The following is a 21351-nucleotide window of genomic DNA, read 5'->3' on the forward strand; positions in this document are numbered from 1 at the left end:
GGAGAAGATAAGGTCTGGACAGTTTACGAGGTCATGCCGGACCGATGTAGAAACTAATCGGAATCAATGTCGAGACAGTTTACGGAGTCATGTCGGACCGCTATAAAAGCTGACCGGAATCATTGTCGGGACAGTTTACGGGGTCATGCCGGACCGATGTAGAAGCTGACCGGAATCAATGTCGGGACAGTTTACGGGGTCATGCCGGACCGTTGTAAAAGCTGACCGGAATCAATGTCGGGACAGTTTACGGGGTCATGCCGGACCGTTGTAGAAGATTGTGGTGGTGCACCAAGGGGGCGACTTAGGGAGTGCGCCATGGGGTGGCTTGGGTGGTTCCCATGGTATATAACCATGCTCATTAGCTTGGGTGGTTCGCATGGTGTGTAACTATGCTCACCATGATATATGTATAACCCCCCTTCAAACTCAAATAGGTGTGAAGATAGAAACCTATTTGAGGTTGAAACAAAGGGATTGATAAAGTGGAGCAAAACAGCTCAACACAGAGTGAAGATGTGAGGAAAAAAAAAATGGTAGAAAGGTTTTTTTTTTTTTTTGTGGTGTAGAACTGTGAGCGGGGTGGATCTTTGATAGGAATAAAACAAGGGTGTTGTGCAAGCTGGATGGCAAGAATGGTACAAGGTTGTTGGAGCAGAAAAATCAGTGAGGTGGTGTTGAATTTGTGTTGTGTTTTGTGCTTCTTTTTTTTTTTTTTTTTTTTGTGGTTGTTTTGGTTTTTTTTTTTTTTTTTGTGTAGAATGAAATAAAATAAAGATATGAAAAATCAGAGGTGGTTTCTGAGGCCTGGTGTGGTAGGATAATATATAAACATATATATATATATATATATATATAATAAAGAAAGTAAAAATCAGAGAAGGCTGGGTGCGTTGGGAGAATGGAATAAAAAAAGATAAGAGTGGTTTTGTGTTTAAATAAAAGAAGGGTGGGTGGACAATATTAAAATAAAAAGAAAGGAAAAGTGGGGGACAAAAGTTGGCGGATGGTGTATCATGGAATGGTGTATCACAGAATGTTGAAAATAAAAGGAAAGAAAAGTAAATAAATAAAGAAAAATAAATAAGTAAATAATAATAATGTATTTGAAATCAAAGAGGAGAGAGTGTGAAACATGTGAGTGAAAAGGGACTCACCAACTGAGCTTCTTTCTTTCTTTTTTTTTTTCAATAAAATAAAAAGAAGCACAACGCAACTGTCTCGAGGGGATGGGGCCCGGGGGAGTAACAAAAAAGAGAGAGCATGGATGAGTGAGGTTCGGCAGGCAATAAAAAAGAAAAAAGAAAGAAAGAGCAAGTGGGGCTATGATCATTGTTCTTGGGGAGGTGCTCCCCCTTTGCCCATTGTTGTGGCTTTCAAGTGGGGAGGTGCGCAGGATACGCAGGGAGTGGGTACAGGATTAGAGTTAGGGCCAAGACTTTCTATGCTGAGAAGGCCAAAGTCCCAGTTGAGGGGGTTAATGTGCCAGTTGTTGGAGGCCATGCGGGCATAACCATTCTTCCATTGTTTTCACAAGCCACACCGCAAGCCAATAATTTGTCTTATGAAGATATTGAGGCTCTCACAAAGAGAACACAAGATGGAGGGACAGAAGTGGTTGTAGCTAAGGCTGGAATGGGTTCAGCTACACTCTCAATGGCCTATGCTGGAGCTATTTTTGCCGATGCTTGCTTGAAGGGTCTTAATGGGGTTCCAGATGTTGTGGAGTGTTCATTTGTGCAGTCATGCATCACTGAACTGCCTTTCTTTGCTTCTAAGGTGAGGCTTGGGAAGAATGGTGTGGAGGAAGTTTTGGACTTGGGCCCACTTTCAGACTATGAAAAACAAGGATTGGAAAGCCTCAAACCCGAGCTCAAATCCTCTATTGAGAAGGGAATCAAGTTTGTCACAGAGAGTTGATTGTTATGTGTGTGGAGAGAGGATTGTTCCTCAGTTCAGCAATGATACGTAGATGGCTGGGCTCTACGTTGCCGCTAGCCTCTCCCCAGTCTAGAGAGAAAAGAATGATATTCCTGGATGTGGAATTTTTGTGGAGTTCCGGAGGTGACCAAGATGGACGATGGGTGATGATGCTCTGATCTTGAAAGTGAATGTTGAATTGGGTTTAGTAGCAGCGGAGTCAAGGTATGTGTAGAGGTCCGGCGGGCGGCCAAAGCGAGGTTGCCACCCGCCGGTGAAGCAGAATGACTAGGTTCTTAACCTAGCTCTGATACCATGTAAGATAAATTGATAGAGAGAGAATTACAGAGAGAATAAATTGTATGTATTATGATTGATATATGTTGTGTCTTTAACAATGTTAGAAGCTCCTTATATAGGAGAGGATTACAAACCTGAATAGGAAAGTGGCCGAAAGTAGCCGAACACTAACTTAAAGTGATGTTTAATAAAGACAAGTACTAACCTACTAACATCATTACAAGCACTAATATACACTAACAAGTTGTTCTTGGGTCGGTCGATTAGCATTCTTCACATTGCAAAACTACTAATGTGAACATCGGTTACCCAAAATAAAATAAGATTTTTTTATATAATTGAGACTGGGGCACTAACAAACAAACTGTCACTAGAATCCCACCAAGATCCTAATTGTAGTGCGAATTACCATAACCGTCCCTATAGTTTGAATCTCGTATCATTTTAATTTGTAATTTTTTAATTATGATATATTTGTCTTTAAATTTTAAATTTTGTTCCAAATAAGGACAATTGAAGATACCATTGATCAATTTCAATGGCAAAATCTTCAATTTGATAAAATATAAACTAATTTGATAAAAATAAATGTCAAACAGATATTTTTTGAATTTTTAAAAATTGTTTCTACTCACCAAAGATAAAATTATGTAAAATTGATAAATTTCTTACATATTTATTTATTTATTGTACCAAATTAATTTTTATTATGTGTTTGGATTATGATCATGTAATGGGTGGTTGTTTTTATTTCCATTAAATTAGTTTCTATTTTTTCAAAAGTCAAATATAGCGACAACTTTGATATCATTATTAAACCAATCCATTAAATAAAAAAAAATCAAAACTAAAAATATTTCATATATTAAATATATAGATTATACATTAAAAACTTAACAACCACCCATTACATAATCATCATCCAAACATAAAATAAAAATTAAGTTGATAAAATCAATAAATAAATAAATGTGTTAAAAATTTATCAATTTTACATAATTTTATCTTTGGTGGGTAGAAATATTTTTTAAAAATTCAAAAATATTTTTTTGACATTTATTTTTGTCAAATTCATTTATATTTTATCAAATTGACGATTTTGCCATTAAAAGTGAGCAATGGTATCTTCAATTATCTTTATTTGGAACACGATTCAAAATTCAGGATCAAATGTGTCACAGTTAAAAAGTTAAGGATCAAAGTGACACAAGCCCCAAACTATAGGGACCGTCAGTGTCACTACATGAAATTGCATTTTTCGCAACGCAACAAAATATGTTGCTAAAAGGAAAAACTCGTTGGCAAAAAGTTTCGCCGACACACGGAGCTACGTTGGCAACCCGTAGGTAAAAGTGAGTCGGCAAAACTTTTTGCCAACGAAATTATCATTGCGTTGGTAAAAGTAATGCCTTTAGCGACAAACATAGTCGTCGGTAAAAGCCTTCATCCACCGTCGGCAATTTACCTTGCGTCGGTAAAAGTAGTTCAAATATAACGATTGTGTGGCACTTTTCCCAACACAAATTTGCATTGGCAAAAAATATACTTTAGCAACACAATATGAGTCGGCAAAAGTAAACTTTTGACGACACATTTATGTCGATAAATGTTGCCATTTGCCAACAATTTGTTTGTCGAGAAAGTTTTACTTTTAGCAACGACAAATTTGCATTGGCGAAAAATACCCTTCCAGCAACACAATATGAGTCGGCAAAAGTAAACTTTTAACAACACCTTTACCAACAAGTTATTTGTCGAGAAAGCTTTACTTTTTAGCAAACGGTAAATTTGCATCAGCAAAAATAATTAAAAATCATTTATATTTTTAATAAGATTTACATATTTACAAGAGGCATCACTCAGGCACAATAGACCTATCAACAACAAAACATAGGAAAACAAAAACTAAATAAAGCACCTGAGCTAACGATAAAATATACAAGCTTACAAGGGACATTTTCTATGCCTTACATCACCAACAACATAAATAAAACAAACAAAACCCAAATACCACACAAAACTAAACAAGGAACCTAACAAAATACAAATATAAAAATCATTGTCTAGTCCACAAAGGAGCAACAAAAATAAAATAAATGATTAAAACTTGTAGAAGCAAAGGATTGACCAATACGGAACTAGAGTCCCATCAACAGCCGCAGCCATAGCCTTAGCTATATTGCAGCAGTTGGATCCCAGCTCATACCAAAACAAAGCCAGGGACAAAACCATTGCAGCACCAACATTGCAGCAGACCATCATTTAGTAGCAGCCGCCTCATAGCAACATAGCAGCAGCAGCCCAGCAAGCAGCAGCCAAGTGTTATACAAACAAGGTTGTCCCCATGAATCACTACTACAAAAATAGTTAAAGATCACACTTTGACAAAAAAAAGATCTCATTTTTATTGGAAGTGTGATAAAAAACATTAGATTGATATTTTAATCACACTTAATTTGATTGAGTGTGATAATATTTATTTTTTATGTCACTTTTCAATTAAGTGTGATTATATATATATATTTTTAATCACACCTTCTAATTAAAATGTGATTATATATACACTTCTACTTTTTAATCACACTTTTTAAATAAGTGTGATTATATATATATTTTTTAATCACACATTCTAATTAAAGTGTGATTATTTATATATTTTTTAATCACACCTTCTAATTAAAGTGTGATTATATATACACTTCTACTTTTTAATCACACTTTTTAAACAAGTGTGATTATATATATATTTTTTAATCACACATTCTAATTAAAGTGTGATTATATATATATTTTTTAATCACACATTCTAATTAAAGTGTGATTATTTATATATTTTTTAATCACACATTCTAATTAAAGTGTGATTATATATACACTATTACTTTTTAATCACACTTTTTAAATAAGTGTGATTATATATATATATATATATATATTTTAATCACACCTTCTAATGAAAGTGTGATTATATATACACTACTACTTTTTAATCACACTTTTTAAATAAGTGTGATTATATATATATTTTTTAATCACACATTCTAATTAAAGTGTGATTATTTATATATTTTTTAATCACACTTTCTAATTAAAGTGTGATTATATATACACTACTACGTTTTAATCACACTTTTTAAATAAGGGTGATTATATATATATATATATATATTTTAATCACACATTCTAATTAAAGTGTGATTATTTATATATATATTTTTAATCACATATTCTAATTAAAGTGTGATTATATATACACTATTACCTTTTAATCACACTTTTTAAATAAGTGTGATTATTTATATATTTTTTAATCACACATTCTAATTAAAGTGTGATTATTTATATATTTTTTAATCACACAATGTAACTAAAATGTGATTATATATACATTACTAGTTTTTAATCACACTTCCTAAATAGATGCGATTGTATAAAATATTTCAAATTGATTTTTATATAAAATATACAATTCTCAAATTTTTAATCACACTTAATCTGATCGAGTGTGATAATATTTATTTTTTATGTCACTTTCTAATTAAGTGTGATATTATATATATATATATATATGGTAAATTACACTTACACCCCATAAGGTTTATGTTTATTACAGTTCCCCTTCACGTTTTGGAAATTACATCTCCCTCCCTGAGGTTTAAAGTTTCATTACAGATTTCCCCCATAGCAATTTAATTTTTTTAAATACTAATTTTTTCCTTACTGGGTAAATTACATTGACACCCCTTACATTTTAGAAATTATAATCCCCTCCCTAAGGTTTAAAGTAGCATTACCAATTGCCCCCTCGGTTAGTATTAGTTGGAAAAAAATTATTTGAAAAAAAATTAATTGAAAAAAAAATTGTTAGTAAAATTTTTAAATTTATGTTTAAAAACCAACATAAACTTATTTTTTGAATTTACGTTTTTTCTTCAAATTTACAAACTGAGACAATCATTTATAAATCAAAAAAATTATCAAATAAGTTTTTATGACAATTTTTTAAATTTTTGTAAATATAAATTGAAAACTGAAAACAAAATGGTTACCAAACAGACTTCAGATGGTAAAAATGTCGTAAAATTAACAAATAATTAAATAAGTTACCAACATAAGAAATGACTTATCAAAAGATTCTTAGGCTATGTATGGTTTGATTTTTAGAAAAAAAAATTAAAAATTAAAAATTAATTTGGTTAAGAAATAAAAAATAAAAAATAAATATCATTTTTATATAATTTTTATCTTTCGAGTGGTTAGAAATAATTTTTACAAATTAAATTGAAACAGTCATACGTATGTATATAACCTGCCCAAAAGTTAAAATGGTAATTATTTTTTACCCTTAAATGATAATTATTTTTTAGTTTTTATTTTTTAACCAAATTAATTTTTAATTTTTAATTTTTTTTTCTAAAAATCAAACCATATATGGCTTAAGAATCTTTTGATAAGTCATTTCTTAAGTTGGTAACTTATTTAATTATTTGTTAATTTTACAACATTTTTACCATCTAAAGCTTGTTTGCTAAGGTGTCATTTGGTAACACTTACGTTTTTAGTTTTTTGTTTATATTTACAAAAATTTGAAAAACTCAAATAAAAACTTGTTTGGTAAAATTTTGATTTATAAATCAGTGGTCTCAGTTTATAAATTTGGCCAAAAAATGTAAACTCGAAAAATGTGTTTCCATTTTGAGTTTGTAGTTTTTTTTTTTTTTTTTTTTCTACCCAACACTAGCCACCACCCGCCACCATTTTTCATCACCGTCTTTCGCCACCACCACCCACCACCCATCCCTCACCACCACCTGCCACCACCACTCACCACCCACCTGCCACCACCACCCGCCACCAACACTCACCTGCCAGCCACCATCACCCACCACTCACTCGCCACCCACTCGCCACCACTCGCCGCCACCACCCACTTGCCATCTACCGGCTATCCGCCACTACCATCCATCGCCCGCTACCTACCTGCTACTACCACTCAACACCCATCTACCACCACCATCCACCACCTGCCACCACCAGCCACCAGCCACCTACCACCCACCCGCCACCACCACCCACCACTCACCACCACCACCACCACCACCACTACCACCTACCACCCACCCACCCGCCACCTAGCACCCACCACCACCACCACCCACTCGCTACCACCTGCCACCTTCACCCACCCACAACCACCACCACTCGCCGCCACCACCCACCACCACCCGCCATTCGCCACACACTTGCCACAACCACCTACCACCCGTCACCACTATTCACCACTCTTTACCACCACCACCACCACACACTCGCTACCACCCACCACCCGCCACTGTCACCCACCCACCCACCATCACCACCTGCCACTTACCTGTCGCCACCACCCGCCACACACCTGTCATCACCACCTGCCACCCGCCACTGCCACCGCCCACTCGCTACCACCCGCCACCGTCATCCACCCACCAACCACCACCACCACCACCGTCACCCACCCAACCACCACCACCGCCCGCCGCCGCCACCACCACCCACCATCCGCTACCCACCTGCCACCATCGCCCATTACCCGTCACCACCACCCACTCGCCACCAGCCACTACCACCCGCTACCCACCACCCACTGTCACCACTTTCTACCACCGTCTTCCGCCGTCACTTGCCACCACTTGCCATTTCTCACTCTTTTTTATATTTTTAAATTTTTTTAAACATTTTGTCAATTACCAAACGCGTTTGTAGTTTATGTTTTTCTAAAAGTAAACAAAAATCAGTTTATAAATTTTTTGTAAATATAAACTGAAAACGTAAACGTTACCAAACATACCCTAACCATTTCATTTTCAGTTTTCAATTTATATTTATAAAAATTTAAAAAACTGTCATAAAAACTTATTTGATAATTTTTTTGGTTTATAAATGGTTGTCTCAATTTGTAAAATTGAGGAAAAAATGTAAATTCAAAAAATAAGTTTACGTTGGTTTTTAAATAGAAATTTAAAAATTTTACTAGCAAAATTTTTTTTCAATTAATTTTTTTTCAAATAATTTTTTTTCCAATTAATTTTTTTTTGGGTAAATTACACTAACACCCCCTGAGGTTTATGTTTATTACAGTTCCCCCCTCACCTTTTGGAAATTACATTTCCCCCCTAAGTTTAAAGTTTCATTACAGATTTTTCCTTTTAGCAATTTAATTTTTTTAAATACTAATTTTGCCCTCATTGGGTAAATTATATTGACACCACTAACATTTTAGAAATTACAATCCCCTCTCTAAGGTTTAAAGTAGCATTACCAATTGCTCCATTGGTTATTATTAGTTGGAAAAAAAATTTATTGAAAAAAAAATTAATTGAAAAAAAAAATTTGTTAGTAAATTTTTTAAATTTCTGTTTAAAAGCCAACATAAACTCATTTTTTGAATTGACGCTTTTTCTTCAAATTTACAACCTGAGACAACCATTTATAAATCAAAAAAAGTATTGAACAAGTTTTTATAACAATTTTTAAAATTTTTGTAAATATAAATTGAAAACTGAAAACGATAGTAAAAATGTCGTAAAATTAACAAATAATTAAATAAGTTACCAATATAAGAAATGACTTATCAAAAGATTCTTAGGCTATGTATTATTTGATTTTTAAAAAAAATTTAAAAATTAAAATTAATTTAGTTAAGAAATAAAAAATAAAAAATAATTACTTTTATATAATTTTTATCTTTCAAATAGTTAAAAATATTTTTTATAAATTTAATTGAAATAGTCGTACGTATATAATCCAAAAAAGAATAGGCGCCAAAATAAAATGTCTTAGCGCCCATCACCAAAAATATTTATAAAAAAAAAAAGGAAAAAGGTTCTGCTGCTATTCAGCAAATAAGAGAGGGAGAAGATAAAGGGTTAGTGACTATTGATGTCCGGTCAGACTATTGAACCAAGCAAACCAGAGCCGCCACTCTACTATTATACCAGTAAACACAACTCTACAAGGAGTAACTGTCTCAGATTCTCTCTCTCTCTAGAATTTCTCGGGGTTTCCATTCGCTGAAGAAAAACAGGTACAGAATCAGCTCCATTACTCTTTTACATATATACAAATCGAACCCAGCTTTTGATTCTCTGATGTACGTATAGACTATAGTATCATGTGCTTTGAGTTGGGACTGTTCTAGGGTTTCTTCTCAATCACAGACTTTGGCAAGGCGTCTGCACAATAGGGACATTGGAGGTCATTAAACATTTTTTTTAATTTTTTTTTTCTATTTGCCTATTCGAATTTAGGTGTTTGAATTTCTTGGTTAAGTTTTTGGTTTTCATTGGAGCATTATCTTTAATTGGGTTGGGTTTCTAAGTTCGAAAAGCTTTGATTAATGATGAATCTTGAAACCCATCAATATTAAATACTAACATGTTGTTGATACAAAAGAACAAAGAAAAAAGGTGTTGGCTGCACTTTTTGATGTGGTAAGCTTGCTGAAAACAATAATTCAATAGGTTCAAGAATTCATGTACTATTGCTTTTTGGATGAGTTCATTATGAGTTGTCGGTAAAATTTTAGAATGTAGTTTTTGTTTCTTTATGTTCTTTGTGTCTGCTAGGTACTCGATCAAATGCCACAAAGTGGCTGCGTTTTCTTTGATGTTGCTGACATATGTATTATATTAGAAAATTCAAATGCCTAGTGGTTTTGTTGGGTTGCTTATATGATGAGAGGAAATTGAACACACTACTACAAAAATAGTTAAGTGTGCATCATGGATTTCTTGAAGACCGCTTGTGAAAATCTTGGTTAATCATAATCTGCTGTTTGTTTGAAAGGGCCCTTTGCCATAGAAAAAGGGCTGCTTTGGGATCCTTGAAGAGAATCCTGATCATGCAATTTAGATGGGGGTCCAATGTCAGGAAAGGTTCAATTAACAAGTTTTTGATGTAGCAAACTTTAACGAGGTTTTCTTTTTTTCCTTCTTTTTATTGTGAAATCAATTGATTTTCACTCACGGATATTTATTAAGGATTCCATGATTAAGGAATTGAAGAGTTTGAATTGATCCATACTTGTCTAGATACACAGCATCAACAATCATTTGAAGAATTTTGTTTCTTTATATTCAAGGATGAATATACGATATTTAAGTTGTCAATCTGCTAGACATACATGATGGTGGAGGCTCTCTATTGCTTCATGGATGCAGATCGATAATAATCAAACATGGTATGCTGCTTCCTTTTCCTCACAAAATTCAAAGGGTTTTATTTAGTCCTGTGAAGGTGTCTTATGCTGTCACATGTGCATGGGATCTTCAAGGCTGCTACATCATTGTGCTTTGTTGATTTAACCAGTATCTAGTATCACTCTGTGTTAAATACCGAGAACTTGCATGTGTGGTCCCTTGTACATCGGCAAAAAACAAATTCAAGACATTCCATTTCATTTTAATTCTTGATTTTACAAGAGACGTAGTTTGCATTCAACCCTTTATCATTTTTTTTTCCATGTAATTTGATTCAAAAAAACTTGATTTGAGGTTGAAGATTTTTAGGTGGGAAGGTGTTGGTGAAGATGGTTTCACTGGAAATTATTTCAACATAAAAAACATCCATATTCACCAATTTTGTTGACAGAGCAATCAAATTTTCTTTTTATAAATAATTTTTCTAGACAGAAACAAACTTGTTCCAGAAAAAACCAAACCCTCCAAAACCTTTGCATGAAATGCTAATCTTTATTTGTTTTCAAACATGAAATGCTCATCTAAAAAGATTTTTAAAGATAAAATGTCATCTATAAGCAAGTTTTTATCTTAGGCATTAATTAGTTTTTACTTTTAATTAGTACATGGGTGAAATTATAATTCTATTAGATGGAGTAAACAGCACTAGTCATTATTGTTTTTTTTTATTATTTAATTTTTTTATTTTCAGCAGCAAAGAGTAAACACAAATATTGCAGATGGCTGTGATACTCTGTTTTTGGGTGTGGCTGCCGATAGCTGTTGGTTGTTTTTATTTGTGGTGTTTGGCTTGGGGTTTGATCTTGTTGTAATATGCACCTTTATATTTTCTTTCTTAGTCTATTTGATCTTTTGATTCATGAATGGTGCAGATTTCTATTATACTTTTTTTGTCATAAATTCCTCAAAACTCTCATCAAAATACACCCTTGACATAACTAGAGTATCTTGTGAAATTCATATTTTATTTGTTCCTCAATATTTACTCTCTAGACACATCCCATTTTATTGGTACTTCACTTCAGCCCTTCCCCGCTCGTTGCTTGGTTCATATCCTTTCTTTTTGGTGAGTCTAGAAACTGATATAAAAAGCTAGTTCTTGCCTTGCTAGGCATCTCATTCTTGTGTATATGCTAGTTGTTCAGTCACAGTGTGATGAGATATGCTTGCTGCTTAGATTGGATGTCTACATTTTTCAGATTCTTCTCTATTCACTACTAGAAAAAGTAGATATAACCACATTTTTTTTGTGGCATTTTTTTTTTGTTGTAAATGTCGCTAAATTTGTTAACCAATCTTTTAAATTCCTTATGGCGGTGGGATAACCCTCCTCCAGCCCAGCCAGAGACCCACCCTACCTCCTAAGAGAGGTGATGTACTCATGCAAATCCTTGTTGGCTACTAGTTTGATTTCATTCATACCACTTCTCTACTACTAATATTTTTTCCAAGTATTTTAATATCTATGTTTTGGGTATTGTTGTGTTGTTTTTCTCCTTTCTCCAACCTGAATTGTAGTGGTGAAAGATCCTCTGTTCTCAAATGTTTGTTATTTGTCCTTAAAAACACTCATAATTAGTGGATTACAAGTGAATCTCAGGTGTATAAGAATTTAAAATATATGCATTGATAGGGAAGTTGTGCCAAAAAGGAGTGAAGTTTGCAAGTTCACTGAATTTTATATGTTGCATAAATCTGGCTATCAGTCTCTTGCCTTGATATGAAAAGCTTAATTGTAGTATTTGAGTGCTACGTTTGGTCTTTAATTTTAATGGCAAATTACCCTTGTAGTTATTGTAATTTCACTCTTATGTTGATAATTTGGTCATTTAGTTCTATTTTACTTGACCAAAAAAAAAAAAAAAAAGAATTTCTTACCATGTTACAATTTAATGCAATTGATTATGCCTATTGTAGAAATTGGGTTTAGATGAAATTTGGTGATTATGGTGTTAGACATCCAATTTGAAACAAATTTTATAACCACTCTTACCACTACCATAGTTGGTGGGACTTATCTGTGAGGTGAGTATCCAATGCTTTGCAAATGTTATTTCATTGTATAAACAGTGCATTACCATTGGGAAGGTCATTGAGAATGAGTGGTTTAAGAAGGGATATAAGCCTCCTATTTTTGCAAACGAGGATGTTAGTCTCGACGATGTGGATGCTATTTTCAATGAATCAAGGGTAACTATATCTTGTTTACAATTTCAGTCAAAAAACATTTGATCATCTACCCTTTCGGTTAGTATTGAGGAATAGGGCATTGGGGGTGTTAATTGTGATTTTTGTTTTGATGTGCAGGACACTCAAAACCTTGTCGTGGAAAGACGGGAAGAACAACCTGTGAATCCTGTCTCCACGAACACTTTTGAATACTTATATCTAAATCTTAGGGTCTCAACCTCAGTTCTCTGTTTGAAAAGCAAATGGTATGTCGAAGGCATATAGTTTTTTGATTGTTATGTTTTGGTAGCTGAGCTATCAGATGTAGAGATCTTTAGAATCTGAGCATTCCATGCATTTTTGTCAGTTAAGTTAGAGTTCCTATCTCATGTCATGAATGAACCAGCTGATATTTAGTTTTTTAACTTGTTCGATGATGTATGTCTCCAATAGTTAATAGTTGAATGACTAATAGCTGTCTCTATTATATTGGACAGGCCTTGAGCTGAAGCTTCAAGCAAAGAAAACTGGGCGCAAGGGTCATTTATTTGTTGCAACAGAGGTATGATCTTTCAGGGGTCACCTGTTGAGTGAAAAATCACTAGACTATCATGTGAAGCAGTGTTTAAAACTGGGTCTGAAAATAATGTCCTACAGATTTATGAGGTGTCTCCCTCACTTTGCATGGTTGAGCTTCGCAAGGTTGGAGGGGATACCTTAGAATTTCATAAGGTATGGTTCTGAAATCTCATTGCGATGGTTACACACGTATACTTGGTTTTAATGCTTATTGGTTTTATGCACCCTACTATTCATGCTAATGGTACCTAATGAAGCTTTGCATAAAATTTCTTGGATTTTACAATTAGCAAAAGCAAGTGATTTTCTATTGGACAGTGGCATAACCTTGTCATCCACCTGTTTTGATTCCAGAAATTTTAACTTTAGGCTCTGTGGCTTGTCCTTATCGGAAGTTCGACCAAATTTCTACCTTTTTGTGCACAGTTGTCCCATGTTATGGAATCCCCTTCGTGCACATTTGTTGCTTTTGTATCCTGTTGACTATAATTTTTAAGCTCAACATTGCACATTCTTTATTACAGTTCTACAAGAACCTTGTAACTGGTTTGAAAGATATTGTCTGGAAATCAGGAGATGAAACAAAAGAGGAAGCAAATGATGGTCAATATACAGTAGTAATAGCAATTACCATGTGTCAGTGAGTCTTATATAATAATTGTAGGGCATGATAGATCTCTATTGTGATGCTTTAAGTTGTGTTTGTTATGCTTTTCTGGTTTATAAAGAGGATAACTGTTTCCTCTTCAATTTGATGACTTGATAAGGTATTTATGTCCTGTTGGTTCATTGTCTGGCCTTCTGTTTTTGTTGTGCATATAACTGATCTGGTATGTTGAATTTACATTGAAGTTTTGACCCAATCCAACTGGTATCATGTTTTATAACAAAATCATTGACAATCTTTTGCTCAAAGGTGTACTGTCACATGCCAAGGCTGCCAAGCTCTACTATGAGCATTTTCAGGTAATTAAAGTGAAAGCACTCTTAATTATAGTTGCACGTTGTATTTGATAATTTGATTAATGAAATCAATGTTGGTGCAGCCAAAACACGGTGGATTCATAGGGCCTTGGCTTGTGCATATTTCAAATCAATCGTGGCGTGTGCATTCATTTACGAGCCATTGATAGACAATGAATTTGATAAAGAAGCTGCAAGTAGGGCCTTGGCTTTCGATTTGGCCTGGTAAGATTTTAGTGGTCCTTTTTTTCTTCCCCATATGACAAGCTATCTGAGAGACTTGAATATTTGTGTCAGGTTGCAACATCATTGAACTCCAATGAATGTTTCCTTCTGCAATCTGGATCTTCATTATTTACTTGGCATGGAAATAAAAGTACCTTTGAGCAGCAGCAGTTGGCTGCAAAGGTTGCAGAATTTTTGAAGGTATGCTCTTGCCATAACATTTACTTCATGTCAGATGGTTTTTTACTCTGGTTAAGTTTGGACCTCTAAGAAGTATGGGTTGGCCACTTGGGATGAGTTTTTCAATGTTGTAGAAGCATGATTTGACACATCTTCAATGACTGAAAATTTTGAAATAAACAGGTCATGAAATTGAGTATCATGAGAATCTAAACATATATCAATTACATCATAATTAAATTTTATATTCAAGTTTTGTCAAAAATCTTGTTTATTAGGGAAATTTTGACTGAGAAATATTTTTTATCCCTTTCTCTCTCTCTCTCTCTCTCTCTCTCTCTATAGGTGTGTCTTGTGATATTTTGTAAGGGCAAATGTAGTAGTTCAGATTTTTTTTCTTCTTAGTATTGGAATGTAAATTTCAACTGAATTTAGAATAAGATTCCAAGTTCAATTTGATGATGAGACTTTTCTTCCAAAAAAAATAAAAATAAAAAATTAGATGACAAGACTTTAACATTCGTAGTCTTTAAGTCTATACAAGTAAGTGACACGTGGAGATTACAAAGTTCAAATGGCGACATGTTCAAGTAGGAAATGGCACATGCAGAGCCTAACGGTGAAAAAGTTGTAGGATAACAACTCAAAAAAAGTTTAATATGATCAGTTGACATACAGGATAAGATACAATAACATTTCATTTAAAGGATGTTACTCAAGATCTTCAAGCCTAGACAAGTCAAGCGACACGTGGAGTCTACCAAATTCAGCCTATGGTGCGTTCAATCAAAGGACAACATGTATAGAACTTATGGCAGGAAAGCTTCACAGGATAAAATCTAGAATATCAATATGGTCAACCAGCTTTGAAATACAAAATGTGATAACATTATGTTTAAATTTAAACAACATTATCATAAAATTCAAAATTCAAATTGATGATGAGTCCCTTTTCAAGTGAATGACCCTCTATAAATATGATGATCATTACAACAAAGGATTGGGAGATGAGAATTGAGAGAATACGAAAGCTGAAAGATTAAGTGCTACAGAGAAATTTAGAATTTATAGAATCGTGAAGAGCAACAACACACATGATTTGATACTCATCGCCTGTTCATTTTTCATAGATGAGTTTTTGATATATGAATACTCATGATCAAATTACTGTTTTTTTACTTCATTGACTGCCTGAATATCAATGAAGTGCTGATCGTCTAGCATGATTTATTATATGTTTTAGTTGAGTTAGAGGATAGTTTCATGACAACTAAAGTGACTTAATCTGCTTATTCCTACACCACCTCCACCATCACGACCACCACCAGAAAGAAGTCTTGCAAGGTTAATATTCGAAATTGGATGATACAAGAGTAAATTTTTTTCCTCCTTTTCTCATTTATATTGTCTTTCTGATATAACTTTAGTAAGAAGACTTCAATTGATCTGCATTTCTTTTATATATAACTTGCCTGTTTCACTGATATTTTTTTCCCCTTTACCCCACTTGCCATTGCAGGCATAGTTCTTTGCCTTGTATTTAATTTTATTGCTGTGATAGTTTGTTGGATTAGAGGTGGAGGTAAGGTTTCTAATATTTTCTTTTCTTCCGTACTTCCGTACTTTTTAGTTTATTTATATGCATCAGCGGTTTCTGGATTAATTTGTGTTTTCATTTTTCAGGTCAGAAATTTTTTGCAGAGATGCAAAATATGGTCCAAGAATTAAATAACATAGTTTTTCAAGTTTTTTAAGTTTTTTAATATATGTAAGCACAGTTAATTTTTTTTTATTTAATTCCTTTGTATATACTTTTGAATATTTAATTTCTATTTATGAAATATATGACGTTATTCTATTCAATATGTGGTTATGATTCAAAATATAGTATATAGTGTGTATTATATTCTTCAAATGTGCATACAAAAATAATATTGATTATTTTTCAAATATGTCGAACCTTTTTTTTATTACAAATTTTATTAGTTATTAATCACACTTAAAATGTGTGATCTAAATGTTATTAATCACTTAAAAAGTGTGATTAAAAATGACCATTTTTTATCACACTTCCAAAGATCACACTTAAAAGGTGTGATCTAAATGTTATTAATCACACTTAAAAGGTGTGATTAAAAATGATCTTTTTTAATCACACTTTCAAAGATCACACTTAAAAGGTGTGATTTAAATATTTTTAATCACACTTAAAAGCTGTGATCTAAATGTTTTTAATCACACTTAAAAGGTGTGATCTAAATGTTATTAAGCACACTTAAAAAGTGTGACACTCCCAAAGATCACACTTTAATAAAACTTAAAAGGTGTGATTAAATAACATACATCACACAAAAAAAGTGTGATCTTTATCTGTTTTTGTAGTAGTGAATGTTGATCATAAATTATGGTACTGATGTATTTTACCAAGAATGTGCGTCCGGCCATCCTTTGCTTGTAGGAGTGCTTGCTTCATAATTGGCAAAGTAATTCCTACTACCTGTCATTGAAGAATGTGTTACGTTGAGTGTAGTTACCCATTGTATATCTGATAGATGGCCAAGAAACACTAAACAGTAAGTTGCCTTCAATGAAACCATGAAAGTCATTGTGGAAGTCATGCCATAGCAGACCAGTGGCCAAGAAAACAAAAAACAGTAAACTGTCTTCAATGAAAACAACAGTGTCATTTTGGAGAAAAGAAAGACAAGAAGATGAGAGCACACACACACATTACTCATATTAAAGGAACTCATACTACTAAAATGTAAGTGATGTATGACCTTTATGTCCATTTGAAACACGGTTATACCATCTTCATTTCCAGCAACCTGCACCATTAAAATCACTAATCTAATTATTTACCATGCCTTCGGATTCTGTATTATGGCATACTTCTACTTGTGTAGCTCCTCGAGATTTTTCACATGTAACAAGAAAATTAAATTGAAAACCAACTGAACACATTGTAATGGTAAATATGAAAGAAATTCAGAAGGCAGTACCTTAAAATCCATGTCCCCAGATGCATCTTCAAATCCAGTTATGTCATAAAGAATAAGTGGGGTTCCATCCTCCCCAAATTCCTTAGTTTCCAAAACCAAACCCATTGCTATACCAGTAAAAGAGCGCTTCACTAGGACACCATCATCTTGCAAGACTAAGCATCCACCACAAACAGAGGACATACTGACACACAATACTACTTGATGTTAAGATGTAAAAAATCAAAACTAAATGACTTGATAGAAGTTATTAAGAAAATAATATTGTGATCCGAAAGATAACAATGATCATGAGCCCTTAACCAATTAGAAGTAAGCACAATCCAAAAACAAACCATAACATCCCCTATAACAATATCCACAACAAGCACACAACAGATAACAAATAAGGAGTTTCTTATCTTTAAAAAAAAAAAAAAAAAATCACTTCACATGCTAATGAACAAATCAAATAAAAATGCAAATCTATAGAAGGAAAAAAAAAATTAAAAATAAATAAATAAATAAATAAATGAGAAAAAAGAAGAAGAACCTGAGGTGAAGGAATCAGCAACAGCTGTGAAGGAAGAGTTGAAGAGAAGAGAGGTGCTTCTTCTCAGTGTAGGTCGCAGCTGCTGTAAACCAATGAACCAGTGGATCCATACCCAATATGTGAGAATGAGGAAACATATTAATAATTAAATTTATAATTTTTTTCATGCATATGTAATAATTATTTTGAAAATCCCACTGTTGCGTAATTTCTCCTAAAAAATTTAACAAATATTATGAGTATGTACATTTCCCAAGTACAACAATACTACAATCCCAAACACAAAGACCTAGAAAATATTCAGAATTTTACATAAATGATTTAGATTTACTAAGGTATGAGCCTACAACACCAAGTTTAAAATTTCCTGCTAACACATTTCTTTAACTTGAAGTACCTACAACAAGTTCTTTAGATGAGCTTTAGTCAATATTGTTGATCAATGCTACAATGCTGAGATTAGAAACTTAGACCACAATCATTTAAATCCTTTTAAAGCAGCTGCAACATATAATAAAAAAACGAACAAAATAATGGTGTTTCCATGAACTAGCATTCTATTAGTAAACTAAAAAGAAAATAAAATGAGAGAACAAAAAAAAAGAAAGAAGAACGGAGGCCTTGAAAGGACAACTACCATGCATGATTTGGGTCATCAGATTCATCACACAATTCAAGCGCAAATTCATTTTGATTTGGGAGACATGAATCCCCATTAGGCTTTTTCTAGATGATAGTGTTCCCATCTACAGCATTCTAAAAAGGAACAAAATAATGGGGTTTCCATGAGCCAGCATTCTATTAGTAAACCAAAAAGAAAATAAAAGGAGAGAGAGAAAAGAAGAAGAAGAAGAAGAAGAAGAAGAAGAAGAAGAAGAAGAAGAAGAAGAAGAACGGAGGCCTTGAAAGGACAACTACCATGTATGATTTGGGTCGTCAGATTCATCACACAATTCATGCTCAAATTCATTTTGATTTGGGAGACATGAATCCCCATTAGGCTTTTCCAAATGACAGTGTTCCCGTCTACAGCAATTAGCTCATAAAACAATGCTCTAGCCACTGCCTGGAGATCTGCACATTCCTTATCTTGTTTAGACCACTGTACAAGGGGGCCATAAATGACTATATACCCTCCTTGGTGAAGTAACCTATCAACTTCGATAAAATATGTTGCATCTGCAAAGTATGACATTATTTATAATAAGAACCGAAGCAATAAATGAAGTGTACAATGTGAGAGGCACACGAGTTACAGAGATATTACTATATGCTGTAAAAGGGATCAAACATCGAGAGCAGTGCACCAAGTCAAATGAGGAAGTGGGAAATGGAAGTCTGCGAGTACCAAGCATGGCAACAAATGCTGGTATTCCTCATTCCAATGCAAATTGTATTTGTGCTTTGTGTGAATCTCTTGGAGCAAAAGAGAGGGTTAAAATGTCTTCAACCAAGAGATATCCACCAAAACTAGCAACTTGTAAGGGCATTGAATTAAATGGCTAAAAAAGGATCAAGAATCAATTAGAGCTCAACGAAACAATAAGTTAATGGACATGTGGTAGGTTGTCAAGTGCCTACAATAAGTTACATTATAAAGGTTCAAACTTGCATAATTGGACGGAAATTGGAATACAACTTTGGCTTAAGCCTAAAAGTCACAAACCTGCTTAGTTAGGCTACTTATGAGGGTTCAGGCTTGAAAATGTTTATAAGACTAGAAAAATTCATATGCATGTGCCTCAAGTCTAGATGGGTGCTCTAAGAGGCTGGGCAACTCATATTTGCCCATCCACACCTATACATTTCGTCTTCTTAATCATGCGAAGGCATTTTTCAAGTATGGGGTTAATCAAAACAAAAGGAAACCAAAAAATTGTTCCAAAATACATGTTCAATAGAGATATTGTCAAATCCATATGACCGCAAAGAACACTTGCTTTTCTCAGGATGGTAACACACAGGCCCTCAATAACAACTACATTCACAACAGAACTTCATCAAAAATAATAACAATAACGAAACAGATAAAAGATTGAACCAATGTCCCAATTAGCACAATAGAATGGAAACCACCCATAGAATCATAATGAAAATGAACCAATATTTCATAATTAGAAACCACTACTTCATAAATCACAAATTTTTACTTAATAAGAAACCACTACTTGATAATGAAATTTATAAACTCAGGTTAATTAAAAGTCCTTACTAACTTTAGTGGATAATTAAAGTTAGAAACCCAAACACCCTCATTTTCGCTTTATTCCCCCTTTTCATGCCTTTTCATCTATTAGAAACCCCTAACACTTTTTAGTTGATAGCTTTGTTCTAATCAGTGAGTAAATCAATCAAACACTTGTAGATTCAAACATCTCCCAACAACAACTAATCACTATTATACAAAACCCAGTAAAAATCATTCAATAAAATTGAATTTAGGGCATTACAAAAGAATAGAAAACCCATTAATAATTAGATAGTATGATAAAACAAACCTTGAAGACGATGAAGATGCAGATGAGTCTTGTGTGGTTGAAGTGACATTGTTGTCTTGGTTAATAGACGAGGAAGATGAAGAAGAAGAGGAAGGAGGCTGAGAAAGACCCAACTTATTCTTTGAAATCTTTAAACAATGTAACCCATTTCATCGTATTTCTGAGATGATAACTTTCTCATCCAACAAATGTCCCACCGGAGGCCGATCAAACTCCGGCAGATCCAAATCCTTCTAGATTAGCAATAATCTAGAAGGATCTCCGACTCAATATACGTCTACGAGAGAGTAAGAGGGTTGGGAGATCTGCAAACGCCGGTCTACAAGAGAGAGATTGTGAGCGTTTGCGAGAGCGATAGAAGAGAATGAGAGGACATGAGAGGAGGAGGGTTACGTAGATGCCGAAGGGGGTATTGCACACGTCGGTGTTGTCGCCACTGTGAGAGAGAGAGAGAGAGAGAGAGAGACTAGGGCAGGGTTGGGTGTGAGAATGAATTAGGGACTTAAGCTTTTGATTAATTTTAAAATTTTTTTTTTTTGTTTGGCTCCTGAAATTTTTATTTTGGCGCTATTTTTTTTTTTTTTGTCATACCTTTCACGATAGCAATTGCGTGTTGTGAAAAGTGTAATATTTTAAACGGCTGGTTTTTTGTGCATTGTGGAAAGTGTAATTTTTAACGGTTGACTTTTTGTGCATCATGAAATGTTTAATATTTTTAAAAATTATTTATGACCTCCAAAAAGAAA

At 33.7% G+C, this 21351-nt stretch overlaps 1 protein-coding gene, 1 long non-coding RNA gene and 1 pseudogene across 15 annotated transcripts; 2 read left to right on the forward strand and 1 right to left on the reverse strand.

Moving 5' to 3' along the window:
• Window positions 1-318: 318 nt before the first annotated feature.
• On the forward strand, window positions 319-1920 carry LOC145791556 (malate dehydrogenase 1, mitochondrial pseudogene; annotated as a pseudogene). The gene is made up of 2 exons (XR_014331163.1): window positions 319-382; window positions 1397-1920. The product of XR_014331163.1 is annotated as a malate dehydrogenase 1, mitochondrial pseudogene (transcript).
• Window positions 1921-12824: 10904 nt separating this feature from the next.
• LOC145790754 (uncharacterized) lies at window positions 12825-14604 on the forward strand. Its single transcript, XR_014329887.1, has 5 exons — window positions 12825-12892; window positions 13124-13188; window positions 13284-14171; window positions 14252-14393; window positions 14466-14604. It is a non-coding gene; the product is annotated as an uncharacterized LOC145790754 (long non-coding RNA).
• On the reverse strand, window positions 14193-21094 carry LOC145790752 (putative polyribonucleotide nucleotidyltransferase 1, chloroplastic). 13 transcript variants are annotated; one of them, XM_082869389.1, is made up of 7 exons: window positions 20606-21094; window positions 19026-19286; window positions 18108-18189; window positions 17576-17772; window positions 17354-17401; window positions 16998-17070; window positions 14193-14734 (listed from the first exon to the last, which is right to left on the reverse strand). In XM_082869389.1, exons 2-7 carry the CDS (start codon window positions 19026-19028, stop codon window positions 14646-14648), a joined length of 492 nt encoding a protein of 163 aa, XP_082725515.1. In that variant the 5' UTR covers window positions 19029-19286; window positions 20606-21094; the 3' UTR covers window positions 14193-14645. The 13 variants fall into 13 exon arrangements, 1 of the variants encoding a protein (XP_082725515.1); XR_014329880.1 differs by lacking the exon at window positions 14193-14734 and adding an exon at window positions 18745-18863 and having other exon boundaries at window positions 15210-17070; window positions 17576-17759; window positions 18108-18186; XR_014329885.1 differs by lacking the exon at window positions 14193-14734 and adding an exon at window positions 18745-18863 and having other exon boundaries at window positions 15210-17070; window positions 18108-18186.
• Window positions 21095-21351: the final 257 nt, after the last annotated feature.

Source organism: Camellia sinensis, chromosome 5 (assembly GCF_055761805.1).
Source record: "Camellia sinensis isolate YWXY chromosome 5, ASM5576180v1, whole genome shotgun sequence".
In the NCBI taxonomy this organism is placed as follows: Eukaryota; Viridiplantae; Streptophyta; class Magnoliopsida; order Ericales; family Theaceae; genus Camellia; species Camellia sinensis.